General features: G+C 32.9%; 1 protein-coding gene across 3 annotated transcripts in view; it reads left to right on the forward strand.

Annotated features, from left to right (window-relative positions):
• The window catches only part of ABCD2 (ATP binding cassette subfamily D member 2), a 108,113-nt gene that overhangs the window by 50,623 nt on the left and 39,603 nt on the right, over positions 1–17,887 (forward strand). For all 3 annotated transcript variants that reach the window (XM_031940465.1, XM_031940466.1, XM_023504672.2), the window contains exon 7: positions 3,350–3,495. In XM_031940465.1, coding sequence (XP_031796325.1) covers positions 3,350–3,495 — 146 coding nt within the window. The remainder of the gene's footprint in view (positions 1–3,349; positions 3,496–17,887) is intronic.

The following is a 17,887-nucleotide window of genomic DNA, read 5'->3' on the forward strand; positions in this document are numbered from 1 at the left end:
AATGGGTAGTTCAAAAGAAAGAATGAGTAAAATATGATTCTAAAAAAATCAAGCCATTCTCCAATTGAAAAATGGTCAAAGGATATGAACAGACAATTCTCAGATGAAGAAATTGAAACTATTTCTAGTCATATGAAAAGATGCTCCAAGTCCTTATTAATCAGAGAAATGCAAATTAAGACAACTCTAAGATACCACTACACACCTGTCAGATTGGCTAAGATGACAGGAAAAAATAATGATGATTGTTGGAGGGGATGCGGGAAAACTGGGACATTGATGCATTGTTGGTGGAGTTGTGAGCGAATCCAACCATTTTGGAGAGTAGTTTGGAACTATGCTCAAAAAGTTATCAAACTGTGCATACCCTTTGATCCAGCAGTGTTACTACTGGGATTATATCCCAAAGAGATTATAAAGAAGGGAAAGGGACCTGTATGTGCACGAATGTTTGTGGCAGCCCTTTTTGTAGTGGCTAGAAACTGGAAACTGAATGGATGTCCATCAGTTGGAGAATGGCTGAATAAATTGTGGTATATGAAAATTATGGAATATTACTGTTCTGTAAGAAATGACCAACAGGATGATTTCAGAAAGGCCTGGAGAGACTTACACGAACTGATGCTGAGTGAAATGAGCAGGACCAGGAGATCATTATATACTTCAATAACAATACTATATGATGACCAGTTCTGATGGACCAGGCCATCCTCAGCAACGAGATCAACCAAATCATTTCTAATGGAGCAGTAATGAACTGAACTAGCTATGCCCAGAAAAAGAACTCTGGGAGATGACTAAAAACCATTACATTGAATTCCCAATCCCTATATTTATGCACACCTTCATTTTTGATTTCCTTCACAAGCTAATTGTACAATATTTCAGAGTCTGATTCTTTTTATACAGCAAAATAACGTTTTGGTTATGTATACTTATTGTGTATCTAATTTATATTTTAATATATTTAACATCTACTGGTCATCCTGCCATCTAGGGGAGGGGGTGGGGGGGTAAGAGGTGAAATTGGAACAAGAGGTTTGGCAATTGTTAATGCTGTAAAGTTACCCATGCATATATCCTGTAAATAAAAGGCTATTAAATTAAAAAAAAAAAAAGAAAAAAAAACAAATTGTGTAGGAAAAAGTAAAAAGACATTTAATAGAACAAGGCATAAGAGGAAAAACTGACAGAGAAATTAGAAGGGGGAGAAGGGATGCTAGTTCTGGAACCCTCCTCTGATCAGGAATGAGTTAAAGAGGGAACAATACACATATACTCAGGACATAAAAGTTTTCTAAATTCAGAAAGAAATGAGGCTAAAAAATATAGAAAGGGAGGAGATAAGAGCCTAAAAAGATAGAAAGGGAGGAGAGGGTAAGGGAGGGATTTTAGAGGGAACTCACTTTAGATTTTAATTAAAGAGAGAATAACATATACTTTTAGAGGGAAATAAAAGTCTTCTAAATTTATGAAGAAATAAAAGGATGAGGAACTGGGGGGATATAGAATGGTGTAGAGATTAAGGAAAATGGAATATAGAGGGAACAACACATACACCCAAGAGGGCAAGGGAAAGTATGAGTGGAGAGGATAAGGAAGGGATCCTGGGAGTGGGAGGGTGACATGTAATAATGGAAGGGTAAAGTAGTGAGTAGTAGTAAAGCAGAAGAGTTAGTAGGGATAGGAACAAGAGATACACACAAACAAAATAATAAAGATCAAGAGCAGAATTTATTAGGTAAGAAAAAGCAGGGACAGTAATCATGATCTCAGACAAAAAATAGGGAAACTATGCTATAAGCCAACCACAGTAATCAATATCGTTTTAGACTAAAGTAAATAGACAGTATAAGATTGGAATGTTGTTGTGGTGTAAGAAATGATGAGTTAGCTTATTTAGAAAAGTATGGGAAGACTGGGACTTATGAAGGAAAATGTTAATCCACCTTCAGAAAAAAAAAAAGGACAAACAAGGAAGAGTCTTGTGTGTGTGTGTGTGTGTGTGTGAGAGAGAGAGAGAGAGAGAGAGAGAGAGAGAGAGAGAGAGAGAGAGAATATATATTTAAATGTATATTTATTTATATTTAAATGTATCCATGCTTAATTGTAGCCTTTTTGACAAAGATAAGGAATGGGGGGTAGAGAAAGAGGGGAAAAAGAATAAAGTAAAAAGTACACAGCAGAGAACAAAATGCTACAAGGAAGTAAAGAAAAGATGGACAGCTAACACAATATGTAGTATTTATTATATAGGCTTTCTTGAAATGGAAATTTATTGCTTTACATTTTGAATTCTCTGTGGAGATGGCAATAATTTGAACCCAGACCTTCCTTATCACCACAATAGCTATCTATGGTTGAATTCTTTATCTCTCTTTTTTTTTTCTCCTCATTTTAAGTGCTTATTTCTCATTAATTAACTTGGTATTAGAATCTGGCTCTAGTCCCAAGGTATAGGGGATAATACCTTAGGCTTTAGGTTTTTCTACATACTATTGTTTTCTGAACTCTATCCAGGGCCTTGATCTCAGGTACTCCTCTCTGATCCACAACTGGGGTCCTCAGAAATTACTACAAATGTTCCTATTTTCTTCCATTGTTGTTACTCCTGCTGTTGCAAGATTTAGCTTACTCCTATCTTGTCCCTGATACAGGAATAGATGCCACAATCCAATTCTCTGTCATAGGCCCAGGGCAGACTGAGGAGATCTGTACTCAGAGGTAGCATTCTAAAATTGAGAAGTGATCATGAACCTTATCTAGGCCATATGTCTAGAGAAGGAGCAAGTTTAAAACCAAGCAGCAATAGTAGTGGTCCCAGTTCCTACTTCTAGCTTAGTCTGAAGCCTGCAGAATAATAAATAGAGAAGGAATTTCAGACCAAAGCAAAGCCTTTTGTTCTGTAAATCTGTAGAGCTTTCTAGCTGGCTGTTGGTAGATAAGCGAATTTCCCCCAATGTTGATTTAGGGTTTTAATAAATTGTTTTATTTTCCTTTATGTTGAATCACAAAATTGAGAAATGTTTTAACAAAGAAATTCAGTTGTTAGGTAAATTTAAGAAGCTATGTTATCAAGTAAAATGAAACAAGGACCAGTAAAATGTGTTTTTACACTAAAAGTACCACACTATAATATTCTTTTACTTGGACTATATCTTAAGTATTTCTTATATAAATATATTATCTTTAAGTTACCTTTGATTTAAAAAAATTATCCTCATGTTATTATTCTAGAAACATAGTATTTAAAATATAATGAAGTTTATAGCCCAACTAAGTTAATACACTGATTGTGCTGTTTGTTTGATTTGATACTTACATTGCCAACTTGTTGGGTTTTTTACAGGCCTTACATGTCTCTTGGAACGCTTCGGGATCAAGTTATTTACCCTGACTCTGTAGATGATATGCATGAGAAAGGATATAATGACCAAGACCTAGAATGCATTCTCCAAAATGTCCATCTCTATCACATTGTTCAGAGAGAAGGAGGTAAAATTTTTTTTCTCAATGCCAGATTACATTACTGTCATCTTTACACTATCTTCATAATGTGAGAATTTCAGATACTGTTGTTCTTTATTTTTTTTTTAAAGAAAATCATATTCTTGATTGATTAGGAAAAGTAGGCTATATCAAGTATTTGACAGGTTGTCTCCTTTGCTCTAGTCCTTGATAAAGAGATGATCTTCCTGTTCACCAGTCAGGAGATTTAGAGATCTCTTCCTGTCCTTCAGCAATGCCTTCACTCCTCAAATCATCCCAGTTCTCTTTTTAATCATAAGTCTCTCTCTATATATCTATTAGCCTCTTACCTACTGTATTCTAAGGTGTCACTAGTAAATGGGTAGTTCAAAAGAAAGAATGAGTAAAATATGATTCTAAAAAACAAATTGTGTAGGAAAAAGTAAAAAGACATTTAATAGAACAAGGCCAACAAATACTACCAGGTATTCCATATTCTTAAAAACAAAACAAAAAAAACCTCCTGAATCTGAACTTATCATCCCCTCAAGCTAGCATATTACATCTCTCTTCCCTTTAACAATCATAATTCTAGAAATAAATTGTATTTATCATCTCCACTGCCTTTATCACTCATTTCTCAATCCCATGCAATATGACTTCTGACTTCATTACTCAACTGCAATTGCTCTCTATAAGGTCACCAGAGACCTCTATGGCAGAATGCCAAAGCCCTTTCTCAATTCTCACCTTTGTTGACCTCTCTTTCTTCCTAAATATTTTCTCTTCTCGGTACTCTCACTGTTCTCTCCTGACTTTTTTTCTCCTTGTCTGCTATTCCTTCTCAGACTCTTTTGCTGAATCACCATACATGACTCCTTCCTAAATGGATGTCCTCAAAGCTCCCCTAGATCCTCTTTTCTTCTTTCTGTACACAGTGTGATCCTATGCATTAAGTTAAAATCTTTATGAAAATAACTCAGATTTATACATGAGCATTTTTACATATAGAGGTAGCTAGATTATAGAGTGAATAAAGCACACTGGATCTGGAGCTGAGAAGACCTGAATTCAAATCTAGCCTTAGAAATCCTGAGCAAGTTTAACCTTTTTTCAGCCACAGTTTCACCTGTCCCCCAAGGTTGAAGATAAAATAAGATAGCATTTGTAAAATGTCTTACTAACATTGAGGAAATGTATAAATCTTATTAATAGCTTTACTAATTATTATTATGACATGTCTGTCTGGAGTTCCATTCCCATGCAACCAACTGGTTACTGGATGTTTTGAATTGAATATCCCATAAATGTCTCAAAATCAGAACATCCCAAACAGATATTTCCTCCACACCCATCCCTTTTCTGACCTTTCTTAGTCACCTCAGGGACATTTTCATTCTAAATTCTCAACCACTCTCCATCCAATCAGTTGTTACATCTTCTGGGTTCTATCCCTGCAATATTTCCCAAATTTGTCCCCTTCTCTCCTTTACATGGAAACCAATTTAGTTCAGGCCTTCATCATCCATCCCTTCTTACAGTCTGACTTTCTGGCATCCAGCTCCAATCTCTCTTCCACAGAGCTAGCAAATTAATTTTCCTAAGATACAGGTTTGTTCATGTCACTCTCCCATTTTAAAAGTTCCAATGGGTATCTGTTGTTCCTAGGATCCTTATTACTTTTCCAGATGTATTACATACATACATATCACTTCCTTTTGTATACTATGCATTCCAACCAAATGGTTTTTTTTTATTGTCCCTTTTACACAATGTCACACTTCTCATCTTTGTGTATTTCCATAAATTCCATCTTTTACCTACCCTCAAAACTTTTGTGGTATGAATTCTCTTCTCTTAGAACTTATAGCTTTCTTCAAAGCTCAGCTCAAATATTAGCTCCTACAGGCAAAGCAGTCTTTGCTTATCCTCCAATTCTAATGCCTCCTTTGCTCCCTTCTCTGAATTAATTTTTTTTGCTTTGTCTCACACACACATACACAGAGGAATATGCAGGAGACAGTTTGTATTTAATTGGCCTATGAATCAATTGTTAGTAAACACTTATAAATCAGGGGTTGATGTATTGTTTTGTTGATTGTCTAGGCTTTAAAAAGTGATAGAGAAAATGAAAAAAATGCAGACAAAACTTAAAAGTGTCACTTTTTTTGGAGATGCGGTTGTTAAATATTTACCAGTATACCCTATTTCTTCCAACTTGTATACTCATTCAAAGGGGGATTACTACTACTATTACTATTCTCAATATTCTAGAAGTAAACCTGAAGGACTAGGTTTTGACTGCTCATTCACTATAATCAGTTAGACTTAATTATCTTCTGACTACAAATATTTACTAAGATGGTTTAGAAAGATTAAATATTAAAAAATAAATCTCTTCTCCCTTCCCCTGAAGAGCTAGTGAAGTAGCAATCCTCAAAGTGAGGAGGATGTTAATCTTTCTTCCATCAGTCCCTTCCTTGACAGATTGAATCATGAAATAAGACAGAGAAGAAAAGGTTCCCTAATTGTAATAATTGACTGTTGATATGAGACAGAAATAATCATTTCTTTCAGCCATAATTTCTTCCTCTGAAAATGGCCTGTTTATACCCTTTGACCATTTATCAATTGGGAAAGGATTTTATTTTTATAAATTTGGCTCAGTTCTTCATATATTTGAAAATAAGACCTTTTTCAGAGAAACCACTTATAAGTTCCCTCTTCCCTTCCACTTTCCTGCTTGTGTTCTAATTTTGATTATACTGGTTTTGTTTATATGAAAGCTTTTTAAATTTTGTGTAATCAAAATTATTCATTTTACTTCTTATGATCTTCTCTCACTTGCTTGATTATGAACTCTTTACCCATCCCTAGTTTTGACAAGTGATTTTTACCATGTTTTCATAATTTGCTTATGATCTCACTTTTTATGTCTAACTTACATGCCCATTTAAAAATATTTTATTTTCACCAATTACATTAAAGACAAATTTTAATGTTTGCTTTTTAAAATTTTGAATTCCAAATTCTTTGCCTCTTTTCACTCTTCCCTGAGACAGTAAACAATTTGATATAGGTTATACGTATGCATCCATGCAAGACATATTTTGATATTAGTCATGCTATGAAAGAAGACATAGACAACTTTCTCCCCCAACCCCCAAAAAAAACCTATGAAAAAAAATCAAATGAAAAGTAGTATTCTTTGATTTGTATTCAATCTCCATCAATTCTTTCTCTGGATATGGATAACATTTTTCTTTGGAATTATCTTAGATCATTTTATTGCTGAGAATAACTAAGCCATTCATGGTTCATCATTGTCCAGTTTGACTGTTACAATGTACTCTGTTCTTTTGATTTGTTTTACTTCACTTCACTTCACAGTTTGTGTGAGTCTTTCTAGGTTTTTCTGAAATCATTTATTGTAGCATAATAGTATTCCATTACAGTCATTTATCACAGCCATTCCCTGGTTGATACATATCCCCTTAATTTCCAATTCTTTGACTCCCTGAAAAGAGCTGCTTGTAAATATTTTTGTACAACTAAGTAAGCCCCCTACCCCAGTCTTTTTTTAATCTCTTTGGGATAGAGATCCAATAGTGGTATTGCTGGATCAATGGGTATGCAGTTTTGTGGCTCTTTTGGAATAGTTCAAATTGCTGTCCAGAAAGGTTGGATCAGTTCACAATTCCACCCACAGTGCTTTAGTGTTCCAGTGTTCTCACTTTTCACTTCTTACTGACTCCTTTTGCATCAATCTGATAGGTGTGAGGTGGCGATATAGCTATTTGAACTTATCTTGATAAATGGTCCATGCCCATTTTCTGCCAGAACGCTTCCAGTGTTCTCAGGAGTTTTTGTTAAATAGTAAATTCTTGCCGCAGTAGCTGGAATTTTTGTGTTTATCATACATTAAATTACTGTGCTAATTTCTTTCTGTGTATTTATACCTGATCTATTCCATTGATCAATCACTGTATTTCTTATCCTATTTTTTCCCATTGATTCTCTTGATATTTTTGACCTTTAAAATGAAAAGGTGAATTTTTTTTCTGGCTTTTTAAAGTAATTCTTTGGTAGTTTGGTTCATTTGACATTGAATAGATACATTAGTTTAGGTCATTTTATCATTTTTATTATACTGATTGTTTCAATCTACCCATGAGCTTTTAATATTTCTAAAATTATTTAATCTATTTTATTTAAGTAAAAAATGTTTTGTAATTCTGTTCATATAGTTTTATGTGGCTTATGTATCTGCTGTGTCCTAGCAGGTAAACTCCCAAATGATTTTTACTGTCTGAAGTTATTTTAAATGAAATTTCACTTTCTGTCTCTTCCTGCTTGGTTTGATTGGTAAAATTTAGGAATGCTGATGATTTTGTGTTATTTTATATCTTGCAACTTTGCTAAAGTTGTTAGTTGTTTTGATTTTTTTTCTGTTGACTCTTTAGAGACCCTAAGTATACCTAACTATATTTGTGCAAAAAGTGACATTTTTGCTTCCTCATTACAGCTTCTTTATTCCTTTAATTTTTTTGTCTCATTACCGTGTCTAGCATTTTTAGTACACTACTGAATTATAATGGTAATGATGGGCATTCTTATTTCCCTGCTCATTGTAATGGAAAAACTATTAATTCATGCCATTTATAGATGACTTTTGATTTCAGATAAGTACTACTTGTCTTTTTTTTAAACTCTATTTATTCCTATACTTTCTAATCTTTTTAGTAGTAATAGGTGCTATATTTTGTCAAAAGTCTTTTCTTTATCTATTAATATAGTCTCATGACTTTTATTATTGATAGGTCCAATATGCTTTTAATTTTTTTAAAATATTGAACAAGTTCCACATTTCTGGCATAAATACCACCTGGTCATAGTATATGATTTTTATGATATAGTTCTGTAATCTTCTGCTAGCATGATACTTAAGTTTTTACATCAATATTCATTATGGAAACTGGTATATAATTATTTTTCTCTTTTTGTTCTCCCTAGCTAGGTGTCAAGGCCATATTTGTGTTTTGGGGGAATTTGATAGGACTCCTTTTTTAACCCATTTTTTCAAATATTTAATATAGTATTGGAATTAATTATTCTTCAAATTCTTTCAATATTTGGTAATTCATTTATAAATTCATTTGATCCTGGAAATTTTTCATAGGGAGCTTTCTAAAACAGAGTGTTTTAACATCTGTTCCAAGGTCACATGGTACCTAATCACTGGCAGAGCAGAAACTGTCATTTAAGCATTTAATAATGTACTATATTTCAATTATAAGACATTTTTGACTACATATATGTATATATACATACATACATATATATATATATATATATATATAAAATAAAATCCCCCAAATAAGTCTTTTCCTTGTTTTAAACCCTGTTCATTTTTGTTTATTTATTATACATTATTGATTTACTGTACAATAAGTGAACTTATTTCTTCACAACATTTTTAGGAGGGAGCTGCGATAAATTCTTTTTAGGTCCTTGTTTAAAATTTTGTTCAACAAAGAATAGAAATAAATGAAGTTGATATCCCACAAGTTCAAAAAGCCATCTCTCCTAATGTTAATCTACAGAAATTGACCGCAAAGTTAAGAAACTGCAAAAAATTCAGAAAGTTCATACACATCTAAAAAAAAGCCTGTTCTTTTTCTTTTGTAAAATGATTAAATTAGAAACAGAGTTATGGTTTTATAAGCCATGTTTTCTTATTATTCAACTTACATTCCATTAGCTTTTAGTAAACTAATTGATATGTTCTTAAGTACTAAGTTCAAGTTTCCTTTGACCCAAAAAATTTCCCAGTCCAAGTGCATATTCCCAAAGAGAAAAGCAAGAGTAATTTCCTAAACTTGAAATATTTCTCCACTTATTAGCACACTGAAACTATTTTCAAAACTTGAATGTAGCATTAGCAAATACCAGATGTTATGAAAATCTACATTGGAGTTACTTATATAAATTGACCAATTATCTAAGAATAATGAGAGGCAAATGGGATTTTAAGAATTCTTCAAATTAAAAAATTCTTTAAAAGATATGTTACACTTTGCCTCCTTTTGCCTATATGGTGATATTACAGTTGGTACCTGATAGAACTGGGACACCTAGGTGGTGCAGTAGACAAGAGCACTAGCCCTAGAATTAGAAAGACCTGAGGTCAAATATGACCTCAGCCACTGGTCTTGTTTTCCTTATATGAGCAAGGCTACTTTTAATATTCACCCTGTAGGCTCATTTATCCTATAAGTGGAAGATTCCAGAAATCTAATGTTTTCATTTTACTCAGATCCTACATGCTGGACCTTGTCCAGACACTATACTTGGTGGTACTAGGAGAAGGAGGAAGAACTATTATATATTAATTTAGGGGAGATTTTCCTTAGGATTATTTTTTGACAATATTTTTTCCATTGGAGTTTTTAAGAGGTGACAAGCTATCTTTGAGCCAATTTCTATTTTGTTTCATTTACTTTTTGGTACTTTTTTTTTTTAAATTTAATAGCCTTTTATTTACAGGATATATACATGGGTAACTTTACAGCATTAACAATTGCCAAACCTCTTGTTCCAATTTTTCACCTCTTACCCCCCCCCCCTCCCCTAGATGGCAGGATGACCAGTAGATGTTAAATATATTAAAATAGAACTTAGATACACAATAAGTATACATGACCAAAACATTATTTTGCTGGTACTTTTGTTTTTACTATGACCAGTTTTAATATCTTTTTGCTCATTTACTTTATTATATTGATATCTTAAATTTTGTTTTAATTTTTGTCATTTTTGTGTGTGTGTTCATTAGGATTTTCTTCCTTTTTTCAAGACATATTATTCAATTTTGTCTTTTCTCCACTTAGTGCAGACTATTAGTCTAGCTATTTTAAAATTACTTTCCATTTTTTGTTTCAAATTTTAAAAATCTATAAATATTTCTTTTTATACTTTCTATTTATTTTTAGTTTTGATTCCGGGAAAATATTGCTTTTTCCAGTTTTATTTTAGTCTTATTATTAGTCTTAATAGATGCAATTCTTTCTCATGTGAACAATATGTAGAATTCCATGTCAATATTTTTATAAAAATTATTTCTCAGGGATATGAAGTGATGCATTATATTGATGAGGTTATGGATAAGAACAAGTGTTTTGATTTTCTGCATACTCTTTGCATAACTATTTGTAACAACTTTAAAGTTAACAGTTATTTCATGACATTATGACTTTTATTACAATGATAACAATTTGCATAGTAGATATGTTAATTGCTTATAGCATTGTTTTAGGGGTATAACTACATGTTGGTTTCTTAAAAGGACATTACTGATTTTCTGAATATTTAAAATATACTTTTGTTGAAATCTTTTGTGTTTTCAAATCACTATAGTTTCTCCATTATCCTTCCTATTACTTCTCTCAGAGAGCCATCTCATATAACACATAGTATTTTTAAGACAAAAAAAGAAGAGGGGGAAAAATCAACAAAACTTATCAATACGTTAAGAAGTCTGAAAATTTGTTCAAGGTACACTTGCCAACCTCCAAACTCTTCAAAGGGGTGAGGTAGGAATGCTTCTCATATAATTTCTTATGAGCCATACTTTTTCTTTATAATTTACAACATTTTCTTTTGATTTCATGTATGTGTGGTTTTTCTTTCTATTGACAATGTTATAATTATTGGAAACCTTATTTTCTTGGTTGTACTTACTTGGTTGCCCAAGTTCATGAGAATTTTGCCTTATTTCTTTATTTTTCATTACATTTTTCTTTATGGTAAAGTGATAATATTTTACTTTCAAGTGATATTCAAATAACGTTACTTTTCATTCAAGTGCCACATTATTTAGCCATTCCCCAACTGATAGGCTTTTACTTTTTTTTTTTTTCCAATTTTTTGCCAAAAAAAGTGTTGTAAATATTTTAGTATATATGGGACTATTCTAGCAATGACCTTCATGTGGATATAATCCTAATAATAGAATGTCTAGGTATTGCTTTCCAAAATGGTTGTACTTATTCACAGCTATGCCAACATGTGACAATCTGTAAATTTCACCACAATTCATTAACTATTCCCATCTTTTGTTTCCTTTGCTGTGTTTCAAGGTAGGAATGGAATCAGTTATTTCATTTCTTTTATTATTATTGATTTAGAATATTCTTTCTTGTGGTTTGTTAATAGTTTGTGCTTCTTCTTTTAAGAACTTTTTGTTAATATTCTTTGTTCACTTACCTATTGGGGAATGAATATATATCTATATGTATGTATATGTATATGGAACTCCCAATCAGTCAGGAATGACCAAAAAAGCATGCTGTTCAATTGGGGAAAGTTTGGTTTAAAACTCAAGGGATCCAGCAGACAAATCATTATGGCTTTTTGATTATTGTATATTAAAGAAATTAAAATTGGCCATTGAACCACCCTACTCCTACAAAATGAATTATGGTTATTTTGGGATGGCCTATATGAAATGTCATTCCCCCTAATCCTCCTTAGATAATCCACTCCTACTTGTCAAATTAAAGGTTTTGAATTTTTTTTTTAAATTGTGCATAATGACTTATTTTGACGTGCTTAATACAGTGCCTTATATATAGTAATCATTCATTGTGTATATTGAATATTTGATTTAAATGTAATTGGTATAAAATGCCAAGATTGATCAGATGAAAGAGTAGGATAAGGCATTTATTTTGTCACTTTTGACATTTACACTAAATGCATTTGACTAAATTATGCTATTATTGTGCTTCTAAATTGTTATATATTGTAAAATTTGGGAAGACATTGTTTCGGAAATGCTGTTAGATTATGAGATGAACTGTTTAAAATGTGATAAAAATTTTTTAAATTGCCAAATATTTCATGGGGTGTATTTTGCTTTAAAATGTATAGTAATAATATGCTTATGAGAGAACAAATAGCAAAGTACTTTTTAAGTTATCTTTATCTGTGAAGTTCCTTGGGACTTTCAATTTAGAGGTGATAAGATCACATCAGCTCTGAAAACAATATGTAATAGAATTCTGAAAATCTAAAATTTGAGGAACTAGGACCTTTCCCAACCAAGATGGGAAAATTTAGAATTTTGCTTATAATAAAAAGAATGAATATTATCTAGGATTGTTTAACCATCAGTTGTGAATATGAATAATAGAATTATTTTTATAAATGCTAGCTAGATAATTTCAGATCAAAGATGTAATTTCAATTCATATATGTTGGTCTAGAAACTTACAGTAGTCAGGAATTTTCTAGAACTTTTAAACTAACTATTCACTGTATTTTTGAACTTGTAGTCACTGTATATGTGTGAAACTCCAAAATGTGTCTATTCTTAATTTATGAAAGATAAATGAAATGTATTTGTACTCATTATTAGCTGTGGTGGCAATAATCTGATCCTAAGCTGTAATTAGTGAAATTTTGCTATTTGAGATAAAATCTTCTGGGACTGTAAGCTGATATTTCATGTATGGTCATCTGAATTATCATGGAACCAACAGTCCACCATTCAAAGGGAATGCAATGTGCTGCCTAAAGGGAGCAACATCTCAGAACTGCTACAGATGGATGTTTTTGCCAGGGAAAAATTGAAAAGACAATCTTGGCACAGGCACCAGTTGGAGCCTCTTGACTCAGTTTCCCCATTATGTTATTTCTTTTCTGAACAAGAAATTTTCCCATCTGATTTATTCACAATCTAGATTTTGATGCCCTATGAATAATGTGAAACTTTGTTACAAGAGTTAGTTGGCAAATATGCCTTATGCCTATAATCAAACAAAACTAAAGGAGTTTTTCCCCATTATAGCTCATGTCATGTCAAGTCTGTGTCTTTGAGGGGTCAGTCTTGATATCATCCTAATCATGTCCCTTCTTTTTCATTTCATAGAAAATTTCTGTCACAAGGCAGTTGAATAGTGGAAGTTTTGTTGTTGCAAAACCAAATCTGTTCATTAATAGACTAACACTGAAACATCTGAGTTCAAGTACTATTTCAATCTGAATTTGTAATCTATTCTATATCCTAAGAAACTAAATAAATCAGTTATTAGTTTTTTTTTTATCTACTTGCTAATAGTTATATTCATGAAGTATCTCATTTTGGGGCAGATGATATGGGGAAAATATCCTCGTGTGTGTGTGTGTGTGTGTGTGTGTGTGTGTGAGAGAGAGAGAGAGAGAGAGAGAGAGAGAGAGAGAGAGAGAGGGAGAAGTTAAAGATATAAAAGTTTAAATTTTTTCTATTAAAATTAATATTGAGAGATCAACAGAATTATATTGTTTTCTCTAAAAATTAGGAAATACGTGTCTGTCTGTCTTTCTATATATCAGCTTCCAGATGTTTCTAATGGGGTATACAGATCTTGAGTAAGTTTTGGTAACAAGTTCTCAAAATTGGGTTAAAGATTTTACATATAAAATTATATTTAAATTGTAATGTTGTTCCTACAGCACTGTTGTTAATAGAATTAAAACTATAAGATCTAGACTGGTTCTTATCTTGTGAACTATTATTAGAAAACTAAATTTAGGAATTATACAAAATTGTATTCTTTTGTTATTGGAAAGTTTTAGCAAATTTCTAGAAATTTCTGCAAGTGACATGAAACCAAAGAAACAAGTCTTCTAGGAGGAACTCTTTTAGAGCTGCTTTGAGGAAGGGAATGTCCAGAGAAGAATATTTTCGGGGACCAGACATCTACACGGGATATCTGCGATTCAAGATCAAATGTGCTACTTAAATTAACATTGTGGGGAGGATTCTGGGAAAATGGCAGAGTAGATCAGAAAAGTTTTGGCTCTCTAAATTTCTTCCACAGAAAAAAAGAACAGAATATCACCTCACAAGAAAGTAGAGCAGCAAAAATAAACAAGAGTCAAGATGAAGACAATCTAAGAAGATTTCATAAAATGCCTGACCTCCAGGGACAGAGGTTCAGCTTAAGTGAAGAACAGACATTTTCAAGTCAACTCTGCAGAATCAACAAACAAGAAGCTCTGGAGTTGGCGGGGATTGGGAAGCAGGTCAGCCTTAGAAGCTTTCATTTTATAGACAGTACAAGGGATTTAATGGCTGAGTAGGAGAAAACTGAAGGACCTTTCACTCTGAAGGGATGTCAAGCACAGCTGTGCTGACCAGAAGCATCCTGGGCTGGGCTGCTGCTGGAGGAAATAAAGAACTAATACATATCTGGTAAGAGTGACAGAGGGGCAGGCCCCTGTTGGCTGTGGGCACCTGCTGGTGAGCAGAGTTCCTGGTTTGGGTTCCAGGGAAGAGAAGACAGCTGATGGTTGCAGCCACTAGAGGGATGCCAGGGAGTAAAATTATTTGTGGGATAATGTGACCAATGGCTCTATCCCATGTTTAGGAGTGGAGAGGAGAATCCAAGTTTGAGCCCTGGGCTAGATCTCAGAAAATAACAGTGTGAAAGACCTGGGGCTTGGGGCATTATTCCCAGTGTCTTGGGACTAGAACTTGATCACACTAATAGTTGCTAAAAATAAAATAAAACAAAAATCCCAATAATAATGAGTAAGCAAAGAAAAAAGAATCCAACTATAAGACAGTTATTATGGGGATAAAGAAGATCAGGATTCATATTTGGAGGAAAATAATGGAGCTAAAAAAGCCATCCCTTTTTCAATGAGAAACATCAAATGATCTTAAGCACAACATTTCTTAGAACTTTAAAAGTACTTTAAAAACCAAATAATATAGTTTAAGGAAAAATTAGAAGTGAAAATAAAGACAATTCAAGAAAATTATGAACAGAAAGTCAACCAACTGAAATAGAAAACCAAAAACTTAAGGAAAAAAAAATTTGGAGAACAAGTCAAGGAGAAAGAACATAATAGTAGGACTGCCTAAAAAAATGAATCTTGATACAATAATACAAAAAAAATTATCAAGGAAAAATGTCCTGAAGTTCTGGAATCAGAAGGCAAAGCAGAAATAAAAACAATCTACCAATTATCACCTGAAACAGATATGGGAGGAAAACTAACAGGAATATCATAGCCAAATTTCAAAACTCTCAGGTTAAGGACAAAATATTGGAAGCAACAAGAAAATATCAACTTCATTCAGGCTGAACCTCTGTCCCTGGAGATCAAGAATTTTCTGGAGTCTTCTTAAGTTATCTTTATCTTGTTTACTTATTTACTCTTGTTTATTTTTGCTGCTCTACATTCCCTCTAAGGTGATGCTCTGCTTTTTCTGTGGAAGAAATTTAAAGAACTAAAACTTTTCTAACCTACTCTGCCATTTTCCTAGAATGCGCCTCACAATGTAAATTTAATCAATTGACCCAATTGCTCCCTGAGCAACAAGAGAATTGTTTGGTTCTGCACACATATATTGTATCCAAGATCTACTGTAACCTATTTAACATGTATAGGACTGCTTGCCATCTGGGGGAGGGGGTGGAGGGAGGGAGGGGAAAAACTGGAAGAGAAGTGAGTGCAAGGGATAATGTTGTAAAAAATTATCCTGGCATGGGTTCTGTCAATAAAAAGTTATTTAAAAAATTAAATACAAAATTAAAAAAAAGAATTAAAAAAATTTAATCAATTGTATTAAATCAATTTTCAGTTTAATCAATTGTATTAAATCAATACAATAAGGATTACACAAGACCTAGAAACTATTATACTGAAGGACTATAGGTCTTGGAATATTGCATTTCATAGAGCAAAAGAGCTGAGGTTATGTCCAAGGGTAACTTAACTAGCAAAGTTAATTATAATCCTGAATGAAAAAAAGGACATTGAACAAACTGAAAGACTATCAGATATTTTTAACAAAGTAGAAGAACTTAAGGGAAAATTCAACATATAACATCCAGGAGATATGTAATGAACATTAAGAACATTATAAGAGACTTAATAAGATAAAATCATTTACTTATTATTTGTGAAATACTGTCAATTCTTTTATGATTGTCATTTTTATTTGAGTAGTTTGCAAAAAAGGCTTGGTTTGAGCTGAGTATAATTGGATAATTCTAAGCAATATAAAACTGTGCAGAGAGGATAAAAAGGAGCAAAATTATAGAAATGAGGCAAAAAGAAAAAATAAATGCAAACAAAATTAGTGGGATGAGGGTAATATTGAAACATTATTCTCATCAGGAATGGGTTAAAGAGGGAACAACATACATACATATATATATGGCTAAAATTTTGGATCATTGTATTGCTGAGAATAGCTTAAGTTATTCACAGCTCTTCATCGTCTTCATCATTGATCAGATCATGCTATGAAATGCAAGTGAATTGGTTTTAAGTAAGGGAGGCCTATACAAGGTCACCTGCCTTATTTCCCCTCCAGAGTCATCTGAGTCCAGTGGCAAGATATAGATCAAGATGACTAGAGATGACCCTGAATGAAGTGGTAGACCTCGGCCTTTTTAAGCTTAAGTCTTCAACAGATCTCAGTTTGACTGAGGTCACACCTATTCAGTGATTAAGGTTAGGTAACAATTGAGACGAAGAATCTATTCTTTCACCTAGTCTAAAAAAGGGGAAAAAAATCTAAATAAATTAATCTGGGAGGCAAAGACTTCAGAATTTCTGGCCAATGCAGAAATGAGTGAATTGGGACCCAAACAATGACCAAATGGGGCTTGGCTGGGATCTGTTGATGGCCTATGAAAATCAGATTGATTTTGTTTTAAGGTATGGTCTTTAAGAAAGAAATCTAGCCTGAGCTGTTTTGTGCAAAAAAAAAAAAAAAAAAAAAAAAAAAAAAAAAGGAAAAAATGCTCTTAAGAGCATCTGTAGATAAGGATATGATAACCTATGTGGACAGAGGGAAAAAAAGGGAAGGATGCATCAAAAGAACTCTGGGAAATGAGTGTGAACCACGATATAGCCTCTGTTTTTGTCTACTTGCATTTTTGATTTCCTTCACAGGTTAATTGTACATTTTTTCAAAGTCCGATTCTTCTTATGCAGCAAAATAACTGTATGGACATGTATACATATATTGTATGTAACATATACTTTAACATATTTAACATGTATTGATTGGTCTACCTGCCATCTGGGGGGAGGGGTGGGGTGAAGGAGGGGAAAAATTGGAACAAAAGGTTTTGCAAGTGTCAATGCTGAAAAATTACCTATGCATATATCTTGTAAATAAAAAACTATAATAAAAAAAGGGAAGGATGGAAAAAGAAAGAAAAGAAAAAAGGAAGGAATCTTCCAACTGACCAGTTTCAGTTTGTGGACCAGCTTTTACTCACAGAGATTGTTGTTTGTCCTTCATTCTTGAAGAGGATCATGACATCAGGGAGGTGATGCCATGACATGCAAATGTATTGGATTTAAATGAGGGGGGCTGTGCAAGGTCACCTGCCTCACTTTCCCCTTCAGA

This window comes from Sarcophilus harrisii, chromosome 5, assembly GCF_902635505.1.
Source record: "Sarcophilus harrisii chromosome 5, mSarHar1.11, whole genome shotgun sequence".
NCBI classification, from domain to species: domain Eukaryota; kingdom Metazoa; phylum Chordata; class Mammalia; order Dasyuromorphia; family Dasyuridae; genus Sarcophilus; species Sarcophilus harrisii.